The sequence below is a fragment of the Phoca vitulina genome, unplaced genomic scaffold (genome assembly GCF_004348235.1).
Source record: "Phoca vitulina isolate PV1807 unplaced genomic scaffold, GSC_HSeal_1.0 scaffold82, whole genome shotgun sequence".
In the NCBI taxonomy this organism is placed as follows: Eukaryota; Metazoa; Chordata; class Mammalia; order Carnivora; family Phocidae; genus Phoca; species Phoca vitulina.
Window position 1 is genome coordinate 2,588,766 of NW_022589785.1, and position 16,246 is coordinate 2,605,011.

Genomic DNA, 16,246 nt, shown 5'->3' on the forward strand with positions numbered 1-16,246 from the left:
CAAGAAGTGGGAACCCCGGCCGCTCTCACCCAGGCTGACGAGCACCCGCTGCAAGGCCTGGTAGGATGAAGTCTGCAGGTCAAAGAGGGAGAGTTTGTAGTCTGTGCTCAGCTGCGCCTCATGTCGGATTGTTTCAAACAAGGCCGATGCCCTGTAGAGCTGCAAGTAGGGGACAGAGAACGTCATTCATTCCCCAGAAACCAGAGACATTTCTGCACTGACCAGAGACAACTTCTACACCCAACTTGGTGCCCCAATCTAAAAACACTTTTTTAAGAGGTTCAAAAGGATGAGTCTTCATTTCCAGGTAGGTCCTTGTGGACTGGAAGAGGCATCATATCAGATCACACCCAGGAAATTAGAGTTTATGTGCTCAGTTAGATCAGGGGATCTAAAAGAAAAGGGTTATGGACTTCTAGTCTGAAAGTTGCAAGGAAAAAAAATCAGCTATTAATCCAACCAAGTGCTGATTTTGATGGAAACAAACAAAAAGCCTCACCTTTTGTCATCAAGCGACCATAATTTAGCACCCCTGGCCTCACGGAGCCCAAGGGCGGGAATGAGAGCGGGTGTGGGGCAGGCAGGCTGGAAATGGACAAGGCTGGGGTGGGGGGAAGGAAGTGCAGGCAGCCACCCTTTCAGGAGGAGGTCGGCCTTTTGCAGGCAGTTCAGCGGAATCAAACACTGCCCTACGCAACAGTGATCAGGGACAGGTCTTCCCCGGACAAGCTCCCCTGCAGCCACACATGCTCACGGGGACACGCACAGGACCGGATGCTCGACATTCCTACAGAGACACTGTCTTGCTGCTCTAAGTGGCTTCTCCACAAGACTTTTCTCTAATATTTATATGCTGGAAGTTGTATCCAACTTTAAGTTCATGCAAATTTAAAAAATAGAATTCCAAGACTAAGAGACTTATAGACTTAGTATCCCCAGCTCTACCACTAATTCAACCTGTGACCTTGGGCAAGATTTGGAGCCTCAGTTTCTTCTTTTCTATAAAGGGGATGGTTGTCATTCTAACTCACAGGGTTATTCGAGGAATAAATTCAGTGAGTGACAGTACTTGAAAATTGCAAATCACTATAGCAATATAAATTTTAATTTTTAAAACAAGGAACTAAAGAATTCTTTAAACTGCCTTTAATAGTTTAAAAAGGGGAGTAAAATACCATCACATTCCAGGAGGCCATAGCACAAGTTCAGTCACATCACCTCTTCAGTTCCTGTGAGCACCTCTCACAGGAGCCTTGATTCACCTGTCCTTGTGCCTCTGGCCTCGCACAATGCCTCAGCAGTAATTACTCCCTGCCTCAGCAGCTGAGTGTGGGATTTTGGATGACGCCATCTCACAACTCCTTCAGCTTGACAGAAGAACCACAGCTTTAGGATCTTCCCAGTCTCCAGAGCCAGAATGAGAGTGGGCTTCTCTTCAACTATTTGTGCATATGCAGAAACATGAACTCTGTGTGTGTGTGTGTATGGGTGCGTGTGTGTGTATGGGTGTGTGGGTGTGTGTGGGTGAGAGAGGGAAGTATCTACTGATATGTCTAGAAACCTATAAAGACATTAAATCCAATCATTATGAATTCTTGAATTACTTCTGTCATAAAATGTATGTAATTTCATATTAAGGTTTAATGAGGAATAGCACATAACACAAGAATGCCAAAGAAATCATTGAGAAATCTATCATATAAGTGAGCAGGAATCTTCACTATGGTTCAACACTTCTGGGTTGAAGATCCCGTACGCCAACCCAAGGGCAGAGGTTAGCGCCTTCTAGTGAATGTCATCACTACTAGGACAGTAATGCCAAGGCCATCCATGCTTCTGGAAACAAAATCCATTTGGAACAGGGGTTCTCCTGCTCACCTGGTGTTGGGCCTCCTCCAGGTTCCCACTGGCCCAAAGGGAGAGGCCAAGACCATGTCGAATTTTGGCTTCATCTTCTCTTCGGCCCAGTTGCTCAGCTAACCTTAAGCCTGAAATCAGACAGAGACATGCTAAGGACACACAGAAGACAGACACCCCCCCAACCCAAGGAGTCCTGGAGGGTAATTCTGCCTCAGGGGTGTATATAAAGAATGTTAACACAGCTAAATAAAATACAGGACAAGAGTAGAATCAGACAAGGCAGAGTAAGCATTCTCTTCAAATTCTGTGTTAGTGGCGACCTTTCCAGGACACTCCAAGATGCCCCAGCAAGAGCTCAGGTGATGGCTATCAGCAGGAAACAGGTTTGCAGGGCAGGCAGAAACACTGAAATGTGAATGGAACCTAACCTGGCTGTCCTCCCAGCTGTGAAATCCCTAGCTCTGCAAATGAAAACTCCTGGCCTATAAATTTATCTAACCGAATTCCTTCGTGGGCAAAAGCTTTTCCTGACAGTTCTAGTCAAGTACAGAAGCCAAGCTAATACTCTTTCCTATCTCACATACATAGCATCCAATCAGTGTCGATGGGAGACACATCTGATGTTCTCCCGAAAGCAGAATGCTCACACCATCTTACCCTGCCTTCTGTTACTGATGCCACTGATGCATTTCATGTCCAATCTGTTTTTCCTTTAAGGCTGAGACTTTGATATGCCTCGGCAGGGTTACAGAACAGGTACTATTATGAGTTGAAAGCCTTAAATGAGACTGTCCTCATTCTAATGGCCTTCAGACAGACACCTGCAGTTTGGGTCACTTACCTACAGCAAGCTTCTGGCTTTCGGGACACCAGCAACCTCCAGGGCTTTGGGAGAACCAAATCTGAGGGCAACCATTTATTGTACTGGCCACTAAGCAGTTCTCAGCATCACTTTGTCCTCATGATCTGGCTCTCTGTACACAGGAGTTAGCTTGTGCAGAAGTGCGCACAAAGGAACGACTTCCTTTTTAAAATCTAATTTAGAGTGGATGGGAGCCTGCCTCTGAGCATGCTGGGCCCATGCAATTTCTGACTTCTGAAAAGAAACTGAGTCAGTTGAGAGGATAATAAAAGTGATATTCAGGTTCACGCTCATAAAATATTATGCATTTCACAACACACTTAACTCAGAAAACTTAGAAATACCATTGTAAGTTTAAATCATGTCACTGGGTAACAAAAATAATACTTGCAAATTATTCACATGTTAAAATACCTCATAGAATAGGAACACAAATGGAAGAAGATGGTGCTTGGGTGAAAACCAGGAGAATACTAGTTGTTTTAACCTTCAATACACTAACCATATTCATTCTTGAAGGCAGCTATCCCTGCTAGATCTGGGTCTATGAGTTGGAAGTAAAATCCACTGAGGTAGCCCCCTTAAAGGTAAGTTCTGTGCGAGCAGGGACTTTGTTCCCTGCTGGATCCCCAGCATGGAGGACACACTCCAGCCCATAGTCAGAGGTTCTCCGATGAAGAGCTAAAAGCCACCGGGCAGACACGCTATCTGGCCCATCTGTTCTTATCTGCCTCTGCCTCTTAGGAATCTAACCCACCCACCCAGCATCCCTGAAGCCTGGTTTCCCAGAAACTAGTTGCATATAACTCCATGTAGGTCACTAAATACACTAAATACACCTCAGGGGTGTATATAAAGAATGTTAACACAGCTAAATAAAATACAGGACAAGAGTAGAATCAGACAAGGCAGAGTAAGCATTCTCTTCAAATTCTGTGTTAGTGGCGACCTTTCCAGGACACTCCAAGATGCCCCAGCAAGAGCTCAGGTGATGGCTATCAGCAGGAAACAGGTTTGCAGGGCAGGCAGAAACACTGAAATGTGAATGGAACCTAACCTGGCTGTCCTCCCAGCTGTGAAATCCCTAGCTCTGCAAATGAAAACTCCTGGCCTATAAACTTATCTAACCGAATTCCTTCGTGGGCAAAAGCTTGGGTCCAGGCTCCTTTTCTTCATTTGCAAAAAGAGAAAAAGCTGGATGAGACCAGTGGCTTTGATGGTTGTCTATACACATCACCTGGAGAGCTTATACAAAAATCCCAGACCAGGCCCCACCTATGAGATTCTAGTGCCCTGGGGCAGGGTGATGCTGACCTATAGCCCCCTCTGAAAGCTGGGGGGCGGGGGCACCAAGGTGGTTTCTGGCTGAACTGTTCCTCAGTGCAAGAGGCTGCAGACCTGACTCAGAGAACTCAGAAAGGGCCTTTCCAGGTGTCTGCACCTGTCACAGCTCATAAGAATAGGCATCTAATCTGGCCCATGAGGCACACCAGGCTTTCTGGTGGAGCACATCCATGGAACAGACACCATGGAGATGCCACGATGGGAATTTAGATCTCTGTGAGACTTAAAATTACAACAGTAAAAATGAAATTGAGAGTTTTCCATAAATATAGAATTATGTTACAATGTCTCAGGCAACACAGCTGCTTTATGGAAACAATATTTCAGGAAGTACAAAAGAACACAGCTGAAAGGTTGTCATATGCTGGGTCTGAATTTAATAGTTTTCACAAATTCGACTGAAAATCGCCCCAGTCTGTTGGAATTTTACCACAGTCAAGTTGCAGGAAACCCAAAGCCAACTCTCATATTTAATGCATGGAAGCAGAGCACCCATGGAGTGGGAGCAAAATAAGGTCTGGGAAGTGGCTCCCAGTCTCTCTGTGATCTCTCAGCCTGCAGGCCAGAGCAATCCCTGGTCTGCACAAAGGATGACAGCAAACCATCAGCTCCGGGCCCATTCTCCCCTTTGCTTCCTGCTTCCCTCCCTCCTGGCTTCGCAGCTGGGGCTCAGGAGTAATGGGGGATATATCACCGTTCCAACCCTGCTCTGTGCTTAGAAACAACTCCACACAGGGTCTTGTGTGGTTCCTGGGGTTGGAAAACTTGGGCTGGGCCCCACTCCACCACGAACTGACCACATGGTTAGGACCAAGCCACTGTATTCTCTGAGCCTCAGGTCATTTGGCCGCAGACAGGAATAGAGATACACCTCTGAAGGTTACTGTGAGAATGAAATCCAATTAAATAGGGGCGCCTGGGTGGCTCAGTCATTAAGCGTCTGCCTTCGGCTCAGGTCATGATCCCAGGGTCCTGGGATCGAGTCCCGCATCAGGCTACCTGCTCCGCGGGAAGCCTGCTTCTCCCTCTCACACTCCCCTTGCTTGTGTTCCCTCTCTCGCTGTCTCTCTCTCTGTCAAATAAATAAATAAAATCTTAAAAAAAAAAAAAAAAAAGAAATCCAATTAAATAAGCCAGACATGCACGGACCCTTGGAAGCTGGAAATGGGAGTTTTTGCTTGGAAATCAGCAACTATTTCCTTTTACTAGTGAGCCAAGAACATCCTATCTGCCCTTCTTCCCTGCCAGGATGGGAGGATGTCACGTGCCCCTGTGAGGGAAAGTGCTTTCCAGAGGAGAAGTGTAAAGGGGTGGAGGATCAACACACTGCTCTGGGACTTCTGCTTCCTGAGGAAGGAAGCGTCCAAGGACTGGCTCAGGTGGCTGTACGGAACCTGACAGCAGAGGACAGGAGCTGGGGGGGCGGGGGGAAGAGGGGGAGCGGAGGAGGAGAAAGGGGAGGTAGCCACACTTTCTGGGCCTGTCTGGAACAAGACTGCCATAGCACCAGCTCAAGCACTATGGGCAATAAGCACTGGGAAGGAATCCTGGTCGACTGCTTGAGTGACCCTCAGCCTGGATTAAACCTCAGCTGCAACCTCATAATGGACTTCTTCATAGTTTTGTTATAGTTTAGATATTTTCAGGAAGTACAATGGGGCTTGGGACAGATGGGCGCTTTCCTCTGATTCGGGCCCTTAAATTTTATGCGACTAAATCTTACTTGATTCCTCTTGTGTGGGAAAAGTGTCATTCGCTCTGAAGGGCGAGGGCTCCGAAGAGCAAGGAGGGTATCAGCTCCCTGGGCAGCTGGCTGCCAGTGTTACACAAGCCGGGAAACACATTCTGGACGAGGGAACGCCTTTGTGCTACTAAGGAACACTGTGGTTTTGGAGTTGAACTCATGATGTGGCCTCTGAGCTCCTCACTCCAGGCAGAGGTGGCCACTCTCAAACTGTGCATACTTCCTTCCAAGGAGACTCTGAACTTGATCTCAGAGTTTACCGAGAGACCACCCCAGACCTTTTCACTTACCTTCCTGTAAGTACATGACTGCCTGGGAATAGTTCTGCAAGGCATGATGGGTCCTTCCGAGGCTACTATATGACACTGTCTTGGCCACCAAGTCGTTCATCTGTGCAGCGATGCTCAAGTGCTGTTCCTGATAGACCACAGCCCTCTCAAAGGTGCCCAGGGATTCATACGTCAGACCCAGGTTCCCATAGGCGCGGCCCTGGCAGGTGGGGTTGTTGGTTTCCTCTGCTATCTGCAGATCGAGCTGGTGGTACTGCAGGGCTGTATCATATTCCCCCATCTGCTGGTAAACGCCACCGAGGCCACAGGCCGCATCACTTTCCAGAGCTCGGTCTTTCATCTCTCTAGCGATGTTCAGCTGGCGTTCGAGGCAGGAAATGGCTTGTTCGTAATTCCCTAATTGGCTGTGCAGACTTCCTAGCTCTCCATAGGCCTGGGCTTTATTAAAGGCCTCCCCGAGCTCATGGGCGACCACGAGCCTCTTTTCAAAGCACACAAGGGCTTGCTGCAAGCTCCCCATTGCCCTGTGGGGATGTAGACAGAAAAGCAATGATATTATTTTGTGCAGGTGCAGACATGCTAAAGCCCCCGAGAAAATGAAAAGCATTTGTCACTGTCACTTACTATAGAAGCTCTTAACTCCTCTTCTAGCTAAAATCTATCATGTGCCCTTAGAGTGAGATGCAGGGGAATTTCATAATCTGGAAAGCAATTCAAAAGTCATCCCTTAGTGACCCTCCCAAGAGCTTGAGATTCAATGGGATATACACCCCAGAGGAAACATAAAATATATTAATAGGCACAATGATAGCAAGTGAACTGTTTGGTTCTTCGGGCCTCCCAATTTCCACTACCGCTTAGACTATGCTTTTGAAATCACTTTACAATGGCTATAAATCTTTCACCCTGAGCTTCTCAGAGCACTCTGTGGGTGATGATTTAGTTTGACCCTTGCCCTTCCTCCACTCCAGGAGCCCTAATCCCCTGCTGATCTGGAAGGGCCGTAAATTCTGCAGACACAGACACCTTCTTGGGTTCCCCACATTCAGAAGGAAAGCATCACCTTGGCCAACAGTGTGTCTTTTTGTGCTGCTAAGAGATGACATGATAAGACTGGGAAGAGCATGGATTTTGGCGGCAGACCAAGTCAGTTGTGTGGGGCACATGAATTCCTTTCCCTGAGCCTCCGTTTCTGGATGATAGTAAATCCCACATCCCATAGCAGGTCATAATAAGTGTAGAGTAATACAGGATTGCCATAAATACTAAGCAAGATATCTCTGCAAGGTGCCTAGCATGATGATGATAGTATACATTTATTCACTCCTGCCAACTTCAATTGGCTTTCCCTAAAAGCAACAAAACGGGAATCCACGTAATTGGTGGGTATAGGTGTTGCATTAATAAACACATTCATATAATGTGAGAGACATTCAGAAAACATCAGTTGAATTGATGCATTCACCTTTCCTGTTCCCATTATCCCTTTTATCCTGCTCATTATGAGGTGGTCAAAAGAGCATTGCATTTGGGGTCAGACAGCCCTGGGTTTGACTCTCAGCTGTCCTTCATTTTTAAGCTGTGTAACCTTGGACATCGACCTAACCCCTCTGGGCCTTCGCTTCTTCCTCCATAACGTAAGGGTAATAATATCCCCGCTAAATTCACAAAATCACTGGGGGAGCCAAATAAGATACGTATGAAAATGCTTTGTAGGTAACAAGCCGCCGTGCAGACAGTTAAGTTGCCAACACGGCCACAAATGCTCTTTGTGCACGTGATCAACCACATCTGTCCTCTGTCGTCTTTACCTGTGTCCATTTCCTAGGCCCCGGTAAGCCTTGGCTTGGTCTTGCATGCGATTCAGGCTCTGGGCAACAGATAAATACTGTTCGTAGTACTTGATAGCTTCCTCGTAGTCACCCAGGGCCTCGTAGCAATCCCCCAGATTGCCGTAGGCCCGGCCCCTGTCAAGCACAGACTCGTTTCCACTTAGCTGCTGCAGCATGGCTAACTGCTGCTCAAAGTAGCCGATGGCTTCTTCCATGACATTCATGTTCATCTTTGTGATCCCCATGTTGCCGTAGACCTGGGCTTCCAGACTGGGGTCCTTCAGCTTCTGCCCCAGATCCAGCTGCTCTTCATAACACTTGAATGCCATTGTATATTTCCCAAGGGCCATGTAGACCGCAGCCAGATGCCCGTGAGCTCTGCACTCCCCCGGCAAGTCACTCAGCTCCTGATAGACCTCCAACTCCTGTGTGTGATAACCCAAGGCCTTGTCGTATTTCTGGATCATCCGGTATGCCGTGCCCAGGGCTGCATATGCACTGGCTTCCAGTCTTCTGTCCTTGACATGGTGAGCCAACCCCAGCTGCTGCTCATAGAATTTTATTGCACCATTTATATCTTTTTTACAGATGAATATATCACCCAGGTTCCCCAGGGCTCGAAATTTAGCCTGGGAATTATTCAGCGACTGGGCTAGGGACAGTAGGTACTTCTGACACTCTTCAGCTTTGTTGAAGTTCAGCAGAGCCTTGAATGCTAGGCCCAAGTTGCAGTAAGCTTTCGCCTGGCTCAATTTGTCATGAAGGTCTTTGGCCAGAGCCAGATCCTGCTCATAGTACTTCACCGCCTCCTGGTAATTTCCAAGACAGTAATGGGCATAGCCGAGATTGTGGCAGACCTTCCCTTCTCCTTCCATGTCTTGAAGGTCAGGAGCGAGCCGGAGGTACTGTTCATAATAGGGGGCGGCCTGGACATACTCCCCCCGAGAGCAGTGGAAGTTGCCCAGGTTGCTGAGGGCCCGGGCCTCACTCTGGATGTCACGAAGCTCCCGAGCAATGTTCAGGTGGTTCTGATAATGTTGCAGGGCCCGGTCATGGGCACCCAGGGCCTGGTAGGCCACGGCCAGGTTCCCGTGTGTGGATGCCTGTGAGGCACGGTCATTCACTTCCATGGAGATCTGCAGCTCCTGCCGGTGGTATTTGACGGCCTGGTCGTACATGCCCAGAGCGTTGTAGGCGTTGCCCATATTCCCATAGGCACGGCCCTGGGCAGCATAGTCACTCAGCTCCTGGGCAATGCACAGGTGGGTCTTGTGGAGTTTCAGAGCAGTATCATAATCGCCTTTCATCTGGTGTATGATTCCTGAGAAAGAGAATAAAGGAAAGAAAAAGGTTAGAATTACTGATGAGCAGTTTGGGGGAAAAAAATGTAATTTGCAACTCAATTTATACTCAAACACAATCCAGATGAATTAGAGAATTTAAAATAACAGAAGGTAGAATTAAATATTTATCAGCGCTCCAGAGGGGAAATAGCTTTCTAAGCTTTGAAGCAACAGAAAAAAACACAGACAGATTTGATTACAAAATTAAGAAGTTCTGTACTCAAATATATATCTAAAATTAAAAGGCAAACCCAATACTGGAAAATATGTGACACATATATGACAAAATCCAATAGCTATTATGTATACAGATTTCCAGGATTTCACTTGGTCTGATTTTTTTTTAAAAAATTTAAAATCAAACCCCCAGTTTACTGAAGTAGGTAAAGAGCAGTAAGTGTGAGCAGACAACTCATATCCAAGAAATACAAAAGTAACCACAGGGGAAAAGGCTAATTTCTTTTAATAATCAAAGAAATGCAAAATAAAGCAACCCCGAAGTACCATTTTACTTCAACTAAATTAGCAAACAAAAAATTTAAACAGCACCCTATACTGATGAGGTTGCCCTGAAATTGGTAAACACATCAGCTGCCGGACATAAACAGGAACAGCCTGTGGAGAAGCAGGACGACAGGAACCACATACACGGTCCTGCTCAGACCTGGCAATCCTACTCAGAGGAATATATTCTAAGGAAATCATCTGACACATGCAAAAGACTATTCGCGTAGCAATCTTCACTGGCAGCATTATAGATTAGTGGGAAATCAGAAACATCTTAAATGGCAAGCACTGGGGGACTGTAGAAGTACATTTTGGTATATCAACTCAATAGAGGATTATGCAGTCATTGAAAGATAATTATGAAGTCTGTGTAGAAAAATGGGGGGAGGGGCGCCTGGGTGGCTCAGTCGTTAAGCGTCTGCCTTCGGCTCAGGTCATGATCCCAGGGTCCTGGGATCAAGCCCCGCATCGGGCTCCCTGCTCAGCGGGAAGCCTGCTTCTCTCTCCCTCTCCCACTCCCCCTGCTTGTATTCCCTCTCTCGCTGTGTCTCTCTCTGTCAAAAAAATAAATAAAAATCTTAAAAAAAAAAAAATGGGGGGAAAGGGTTCTTACAATAATAAGTGGAAAAAAGCAGAAAACAATGCTGCATGCTCCCCAGGACAACAACCAGGAAATTCAACATGTGCACATGCACAAGACCTTGAGGGGATTATGCAAAAATAGAAACTGTCTCCTTGCAAGGTGATGGGATTTGAATGATTTTTTTCTTCCAAAATTTCTTGGAATTCTGCTCCACGGCTTTTACAGTCAATAAGAGCACTTTAAACAATGCTCATAAACTATGCTCTAGCAGCTAAACTATTGTTTCTACAAGCAGTTCAGAATGACATATATCATCAATATAAAAAAAGAGAAAATAGTTGCAAATAAGGGATAGCATCAAAGTAACTGGGGAGGCACCTTTGAGGAGAACCTGGTTCATCCCAGCGGGGGCGGGGGTGGGGGGCACTGGAAAAGATGGACAGAAGCTAGTATGCAAACAGGTTCCTCCTTGCCCTTGGATTTGAACATACTTTTCCATGAATCAATGCGTGAGCTTTGCAGTGGTGACCAAAAACCCGCAGAAGTACAAAAAGCAAAAACACCAAGCTGGGTTCTTGTTAAAAGTCTGAACTAAAAATAGACATGCTGAGAAAGCAAGCTGTCAAAATCCAGGCCCCACAATTCGCCTCTCTCTGTGACACTTTCACTCACTTGCTCGCTCACTCACTCACTCCCGCGCTGCCCCAGGATTTACTGCTAAGGCTCGTGGTGGGCAGCAGGGATAGACAAAGGAGACGCAAGTCTGCCCTCAGAGAGCACGCCAGGGTCATCAGGGAGCCGGTCATGAAACGTATAATGTCAGCACACATCATGAACGCTGAAGCGAGGGGGGCAGAAAGGAGCATGTAAGAGCTGCTCTTCTGTCCCCGTGTCTTCCCCTGCCTGGGGTGGAGGTCTGCCCCGTCACAGGACTTGCGTCTACCTCTGGGCCCAGACAGCTTTTTGATGTTAGCTCCACTCAGGGTACTGGATACATCATTTAGCCTCTCTGAGCTTTTCACAGCTCGTCTATAAAGTGAGGAAAAGAATCATCTCGGTGCCAATCTTAGAGGGCAGTAGTGAGGATCAAATGAAATCACGTATGTGCGAGTGCTCTATAAATTGCAGACTGGAATTCAAATATTACTCACTGAAATTACTATACGCTTCCAGGAAAGGGGATTCTCAAGGTGGTAGAGAGTACACAAACGATGGTAATGATTCTGGGTATTTTCTTATAGGAGTAAAATATTGCATAATTTAAAAATAACTAAGTAAATAATGGTCCTCTATACAATGGAATAACATAGTGTCCTTAAAAATGGTGAAGTAGGAAAAAATAAAAACCCTTTGAGTTTGCCCTAGAACAAATGATTTAATTTAAAAAAATGGTGAAGTGGAAGATGATATATTGACATGGAAAAAATTACAATATATTAATGGAATATATGGTCACAAAACAGTACATTGTAATGAAAACATTAATGGGTGTGTATACATGTATGTTTACATTTATATGTCTACATACAGCAAAGAATTTATTTAAATGTTAACCGTAGTAATCTTTGGGTGGTGGAACTGCCATTTTTTTCATGTTGTTTCTCTGTATTTTAAGTGGGTTTTTTTTTTTTTTTCTATAAGGAATGCATAGCATTTGGTTTAAAGATTACTGAAAGGATTTTTAAAACTCTGATCCAACAAGCAAAGTAATATTCCTGGGGATTGGGTCTGGTCACCGCCCTGGGCTGGAGATGTCACCGGTATCCTTGCTAGAAGGAAGGCAGAACCTGTCTCAAGGTTAGAAAGTCTAAGTTACACAAGGGGCAATACCTTAGCATCACCTGGAACCCCATTAGAGGTGAAAAATTATTAGTGACAAACATTTCAGTTCCAAAGACCTGAATTTGGCCTGTATCCCTAAACTGCTTTTATGTAGAGAGAAAATTTTTAGATTTCAAATTTCCGGGAATCCTTCAAGGAAATGAATCATTTGCTCCCTCTGTCCTCACTTTCTGCATTTCTAAAATGAGAGGGAAAATATCTGCCCAGACAAGAGTCTGTAGTTAGGAACAGAGCCAGAGCTTGGTGGGGTGGCGGGGTGGCAGGGTCGGGGGTGGGCAACAGCAGGAGTGCCCACATCTCCCTCTGAGCACTTTCTCCCACAGCAATGCCTTTGCATTGATTTTTTTTTTCCCTCACAGCTTTTAGATTTCTTTGCAAGGGTTTTTTTTTTTTTTAAGCCAATATGATCATCAGTTAGTTTTCAGGATGATGTTAAAAAGAAGCAGTGTGAGCCCTTCAGAGAAGGCAGTGGAGGAAGCTCAGGTAAGCTTTCATGCTCCCTGCCACCAAGGACACAGGTCTCTCTTACTACCCCCCGCCCTCACCACTTGTACACCATCTAAGAGGAAACTGGCTAAGTATCTGGAAGGCACACTATCATGGAAAAGCGCAGAACTTTAAGTCAGCAGTTCTGTTTTACAAGCCTGGCTCCCACCTCGTTTAGCTGGGTACCTTTGAGATTGTCACTTTATGTCTCTGAGGCTTTCTTTCTTTCCTTTTTCTTTTTTTTTTTTTTTAGAGAGAGAGTGCACACGCATGAGCAGGGGGGTGAAGGGGAAGGGGAGGGGCAGAGGGAGAGCAAATCGGAAGCAGACTCCACGACCAGCACAGAGCCTGGTGCAGGGGGGCGATGGTGGGGGGGCTTGATCTCACAACCTTGAGATCATGACCTGAGCCAAAATCAAGAGTCAGTCACTTAACCGAATGAGCCACCCAGGCGCCCCTCCTTTTCTTTTCTAACAGAAAACTTTTTTGGTGTTTTTCTTTTCTTATTAAGGTCAGGTTATACCATCTCAAAGAAAAGGTATGAGAAACATAATGGTGTAGATCAATAAGCTTTGTAACCTCTAGCATGCTATTCGAATATGGTACCAGCAATATTTAGAGAGTGACAGAAAGGAAAAGGAATTCCATGTTTCCTCTTATGGCCTCCAGAGTCTGGCCTAGTTAATAGGGAGCAGTTGGGATGATAATGGCTACCCAGGGTTCAATGAGTTGTGAAAGAAACTGCCTGCTGGTGACAGCAAAATGATCTGACCCCCAGCCAGCTTGCCCGTGCACTCCCCTTCCTCCTCATCTAACACTTCCAAGACTCTATAAAGAATCAGGAAGATTTTCCAAAACAAAGACTTCCGCACACAGGCAAGGGCAGAAGGCGACGGGCCTGGCTGAGATGGGGATTTTTTTTTTTTTTCCATCCACCCCGTGTCTCTACTGTCCCAGCCTCTGCCAGCCTAGAGAATTCTGAACAGAACATTACACACTCTTGGCAGCCGTTCTCTTTGTTGAGGCAACATAAAAGCGGCCCTGAGAACTGCCAGCAGAGTGACTGCACATGCTGAGGAGATAATCTGCAGATCCTCCTTCCCTTTCGAGACCACAGCTTGATTTTCCAGGGCCGTCACTCAGATGAAGACTTACAGAGAGCCTGTCAGCAGGGGTGTGCTAGGTGACAACATGCTGCAGGGAGGGGGGATTAAATGAAGATTAGTGGGGCAGAAGATCCTCACAAAGCCAAGTTCCCACAAGGCTGTATGGAGAAAGGACACACGGACGGGGATTTATACATCACCACGGTGGGCCTCCGCCTTGGGAACAGGAATGGTCACTGCCTGGGAATAGTAACACCTACTTTAAACGCTGTTGTGAGGGCCCAGGAGATCATGCTCATGAGGAGCCAGCACAAGTGCCCGGGACGTAGTAAATGCTCAATACAGTTTGCTTTTTATTATTAACCATTACCAGCAAAGACCAAGGGAGGTGTGAACAGGATGCACTGAGCAGAATTTCTACTGAAATGAGAACATTTAGCATTTCAGCAGGGACTTCTGGCTGCGTGTTCTCTTGTGAATTCTCTGGAAGGAGGGCCTCGGTGCACCTCCGCCAACAGTGGAAGCGTTCTTCTCGTTTACTGAAAATATTATTGCTGATTATTAATAGTACGTGATCCAAATGGGGCTTTAAGAGCTCATCTGTTCTTTCCTGCTGCTTTCCAACCACCTAGCCAAAGCCCCAGCCATTCTCAGGAGGCATGAGCTGTGGGAGCTGGAAGAGGCCAGACTGTGGCCCAGGTCCAGTGAGAGGAAGTGAGGTCGTGGCAGAGCTGAGGGAGGCACTCTTTTTTTTTTTTTTTTTTTTTAAAGATTTTATTTATTTATTTGACAGAGAGAGAGAGACACAGTGAGAGAGGAAACACAAGCAGGGGGAGTGGGGAAGGGAGAAGCAGGCTTCCCGCGGAGCGGAGAGCCCGATGCGGGGCTCGATCCCAGGACCCTGGGACCACGACCTGAGCCAAAGGCAGACGCTCAACGACTGAGCCACCCAGGCGCCCCGAGGGAGGCACTCTTGACCCACACGCCCTCAGCTGTACCAGCCCATCCAAGATAAGCAGGGGGCATAAAGGAACTGTTAGTATTAGTCTCCTAGGTATGACATGGGACAGCAGCTGTGCTAAAAGTTCTCATCTGTTAGAAATACACCCAGAAGTATTTACAGATGCAGCAACATGGTGTCTACGGTTTGCTTTAAAAAACACTCTAACAGGGTGGAAAAGTGAGCGTGTATGGGTGGGTGGGTGTGGGTGTGTTTATGAAAATAGATGAAACAAGATTAGCAAAGTTTTTTTTTTTTTTTAGCAAAATGCTGATAACTGAGTTATGAGTATGTGGGGGGTTCATTATACTATTCCTTCTGTGTGTATGTGTGTGTGAGAGACAGAGAGAAACTTCCATAATAGAAAATTAAATCAAATAATCAAGATATGCAGAGAGATCTGTACGGCACATTCTTCTGTAGTCCCTTTTGGATCAGGAAACTTCCTCATAGCTAAGTCCTGATGCGGATATTTAAGTTCATTTTTCTGTCTGTGGGACCTCAGGAAAGAAAGAAATCAGCTGGTCACCAGCGTGGACAGGTATACCAGCCTCCATGTCCTTCCCCAATTTGGGAGGACTGAGAGCAACACAGTGCCTTGTTCCATTGCTTTGATTTCTTTATAGTCACCACATTTAATTTTACCTTTAATTTCAAAGGCTCTTAAAGGACAGGATAATATTTGGTCACTCAAACAGGCGGGGTGGGAGGGGGTGGTGAAAACAGCTGAAAAACGTGCAGCTGAAAAACGTGCTCCACAGAAAGAGCACTGCGTATTCACAGCTGCTCCTCCCAATCCTCCTCCTCACCAGGAGGAGTGGCCCCAGTTTCTTCGGGGCACCCGTTATTCCAGCTCTTTAGGTTCCCCAGATCCTCTCCCTCTCAAGTTGTCCGTAGAATTTTTCCACATTGCACCTAAAATATCCCAAGGCTTGGAGTGGGGAGGAGGGGACAGACCTGCTTAGTAAACAGATGGCTGGAATCAAAGGCATGAGAGCTAAGTGCTCTGTGTTAGAAATGCAACCAACTGGATGTTTTATCTCATCTTCAGGTTACTATTTATGAGCCTAGAGACAAGCTCATTCTTTTTGCCAGTGGAGGACAGCAAAGGTACAGAAATTTTTAAATGCAGATAATTCCAAAATTATTTCTCATGTGATTTCACCTACAAGCATCTTCCTGGTAGGTAAGCTTTTCCTGAAAACCAGTGCCTGGCCCTCTACTTGATAATTTCATGCACACTTCAAAACAATCCTGTGAGATCACTCCTGTGGTCTCAGAGACGCAGAAGGTTCGAGAACTCACTCAAGCCCATACAGCTCCAAGTGGCAGAACGGATACTGGACCCTAGGTTCTTCTGACCCAGGAATCCATGCTCTTTCACCCGTTTCCCTTCTGGAATGAAGCTGCAATGCCTTCTAGTGAAAGGCGGCCATGCCTTTGCATA

At 46.2% G+C, this 16,246-nt stretch overlaps 1 protein-coding gene across 1 annotated transcript in view; it reads right to left on the bottom strand.

Moving 5' to 3' along the window:
* TTC28 (tetratricopeptide repeat domain 28) overlaps positions 1-16,246 on the bottom strand; it is a 614,295-nt gene that overhangs the window by 103,761 nt on the left and 494,288 nt on the right. The window contains 4 exon segments of the mRNA XM_032394986.1: positions 30-159; positions 1,879-1,988; positions 6,101-6,624; positions 7,912-9,253. Of these exon segments, the coding sequence (XP_032250877.1) occupies positions 30-159; positions 1,879-1,988; positions 6,101-6,624; positions 7,912-9,253 (2,106 nt within the window).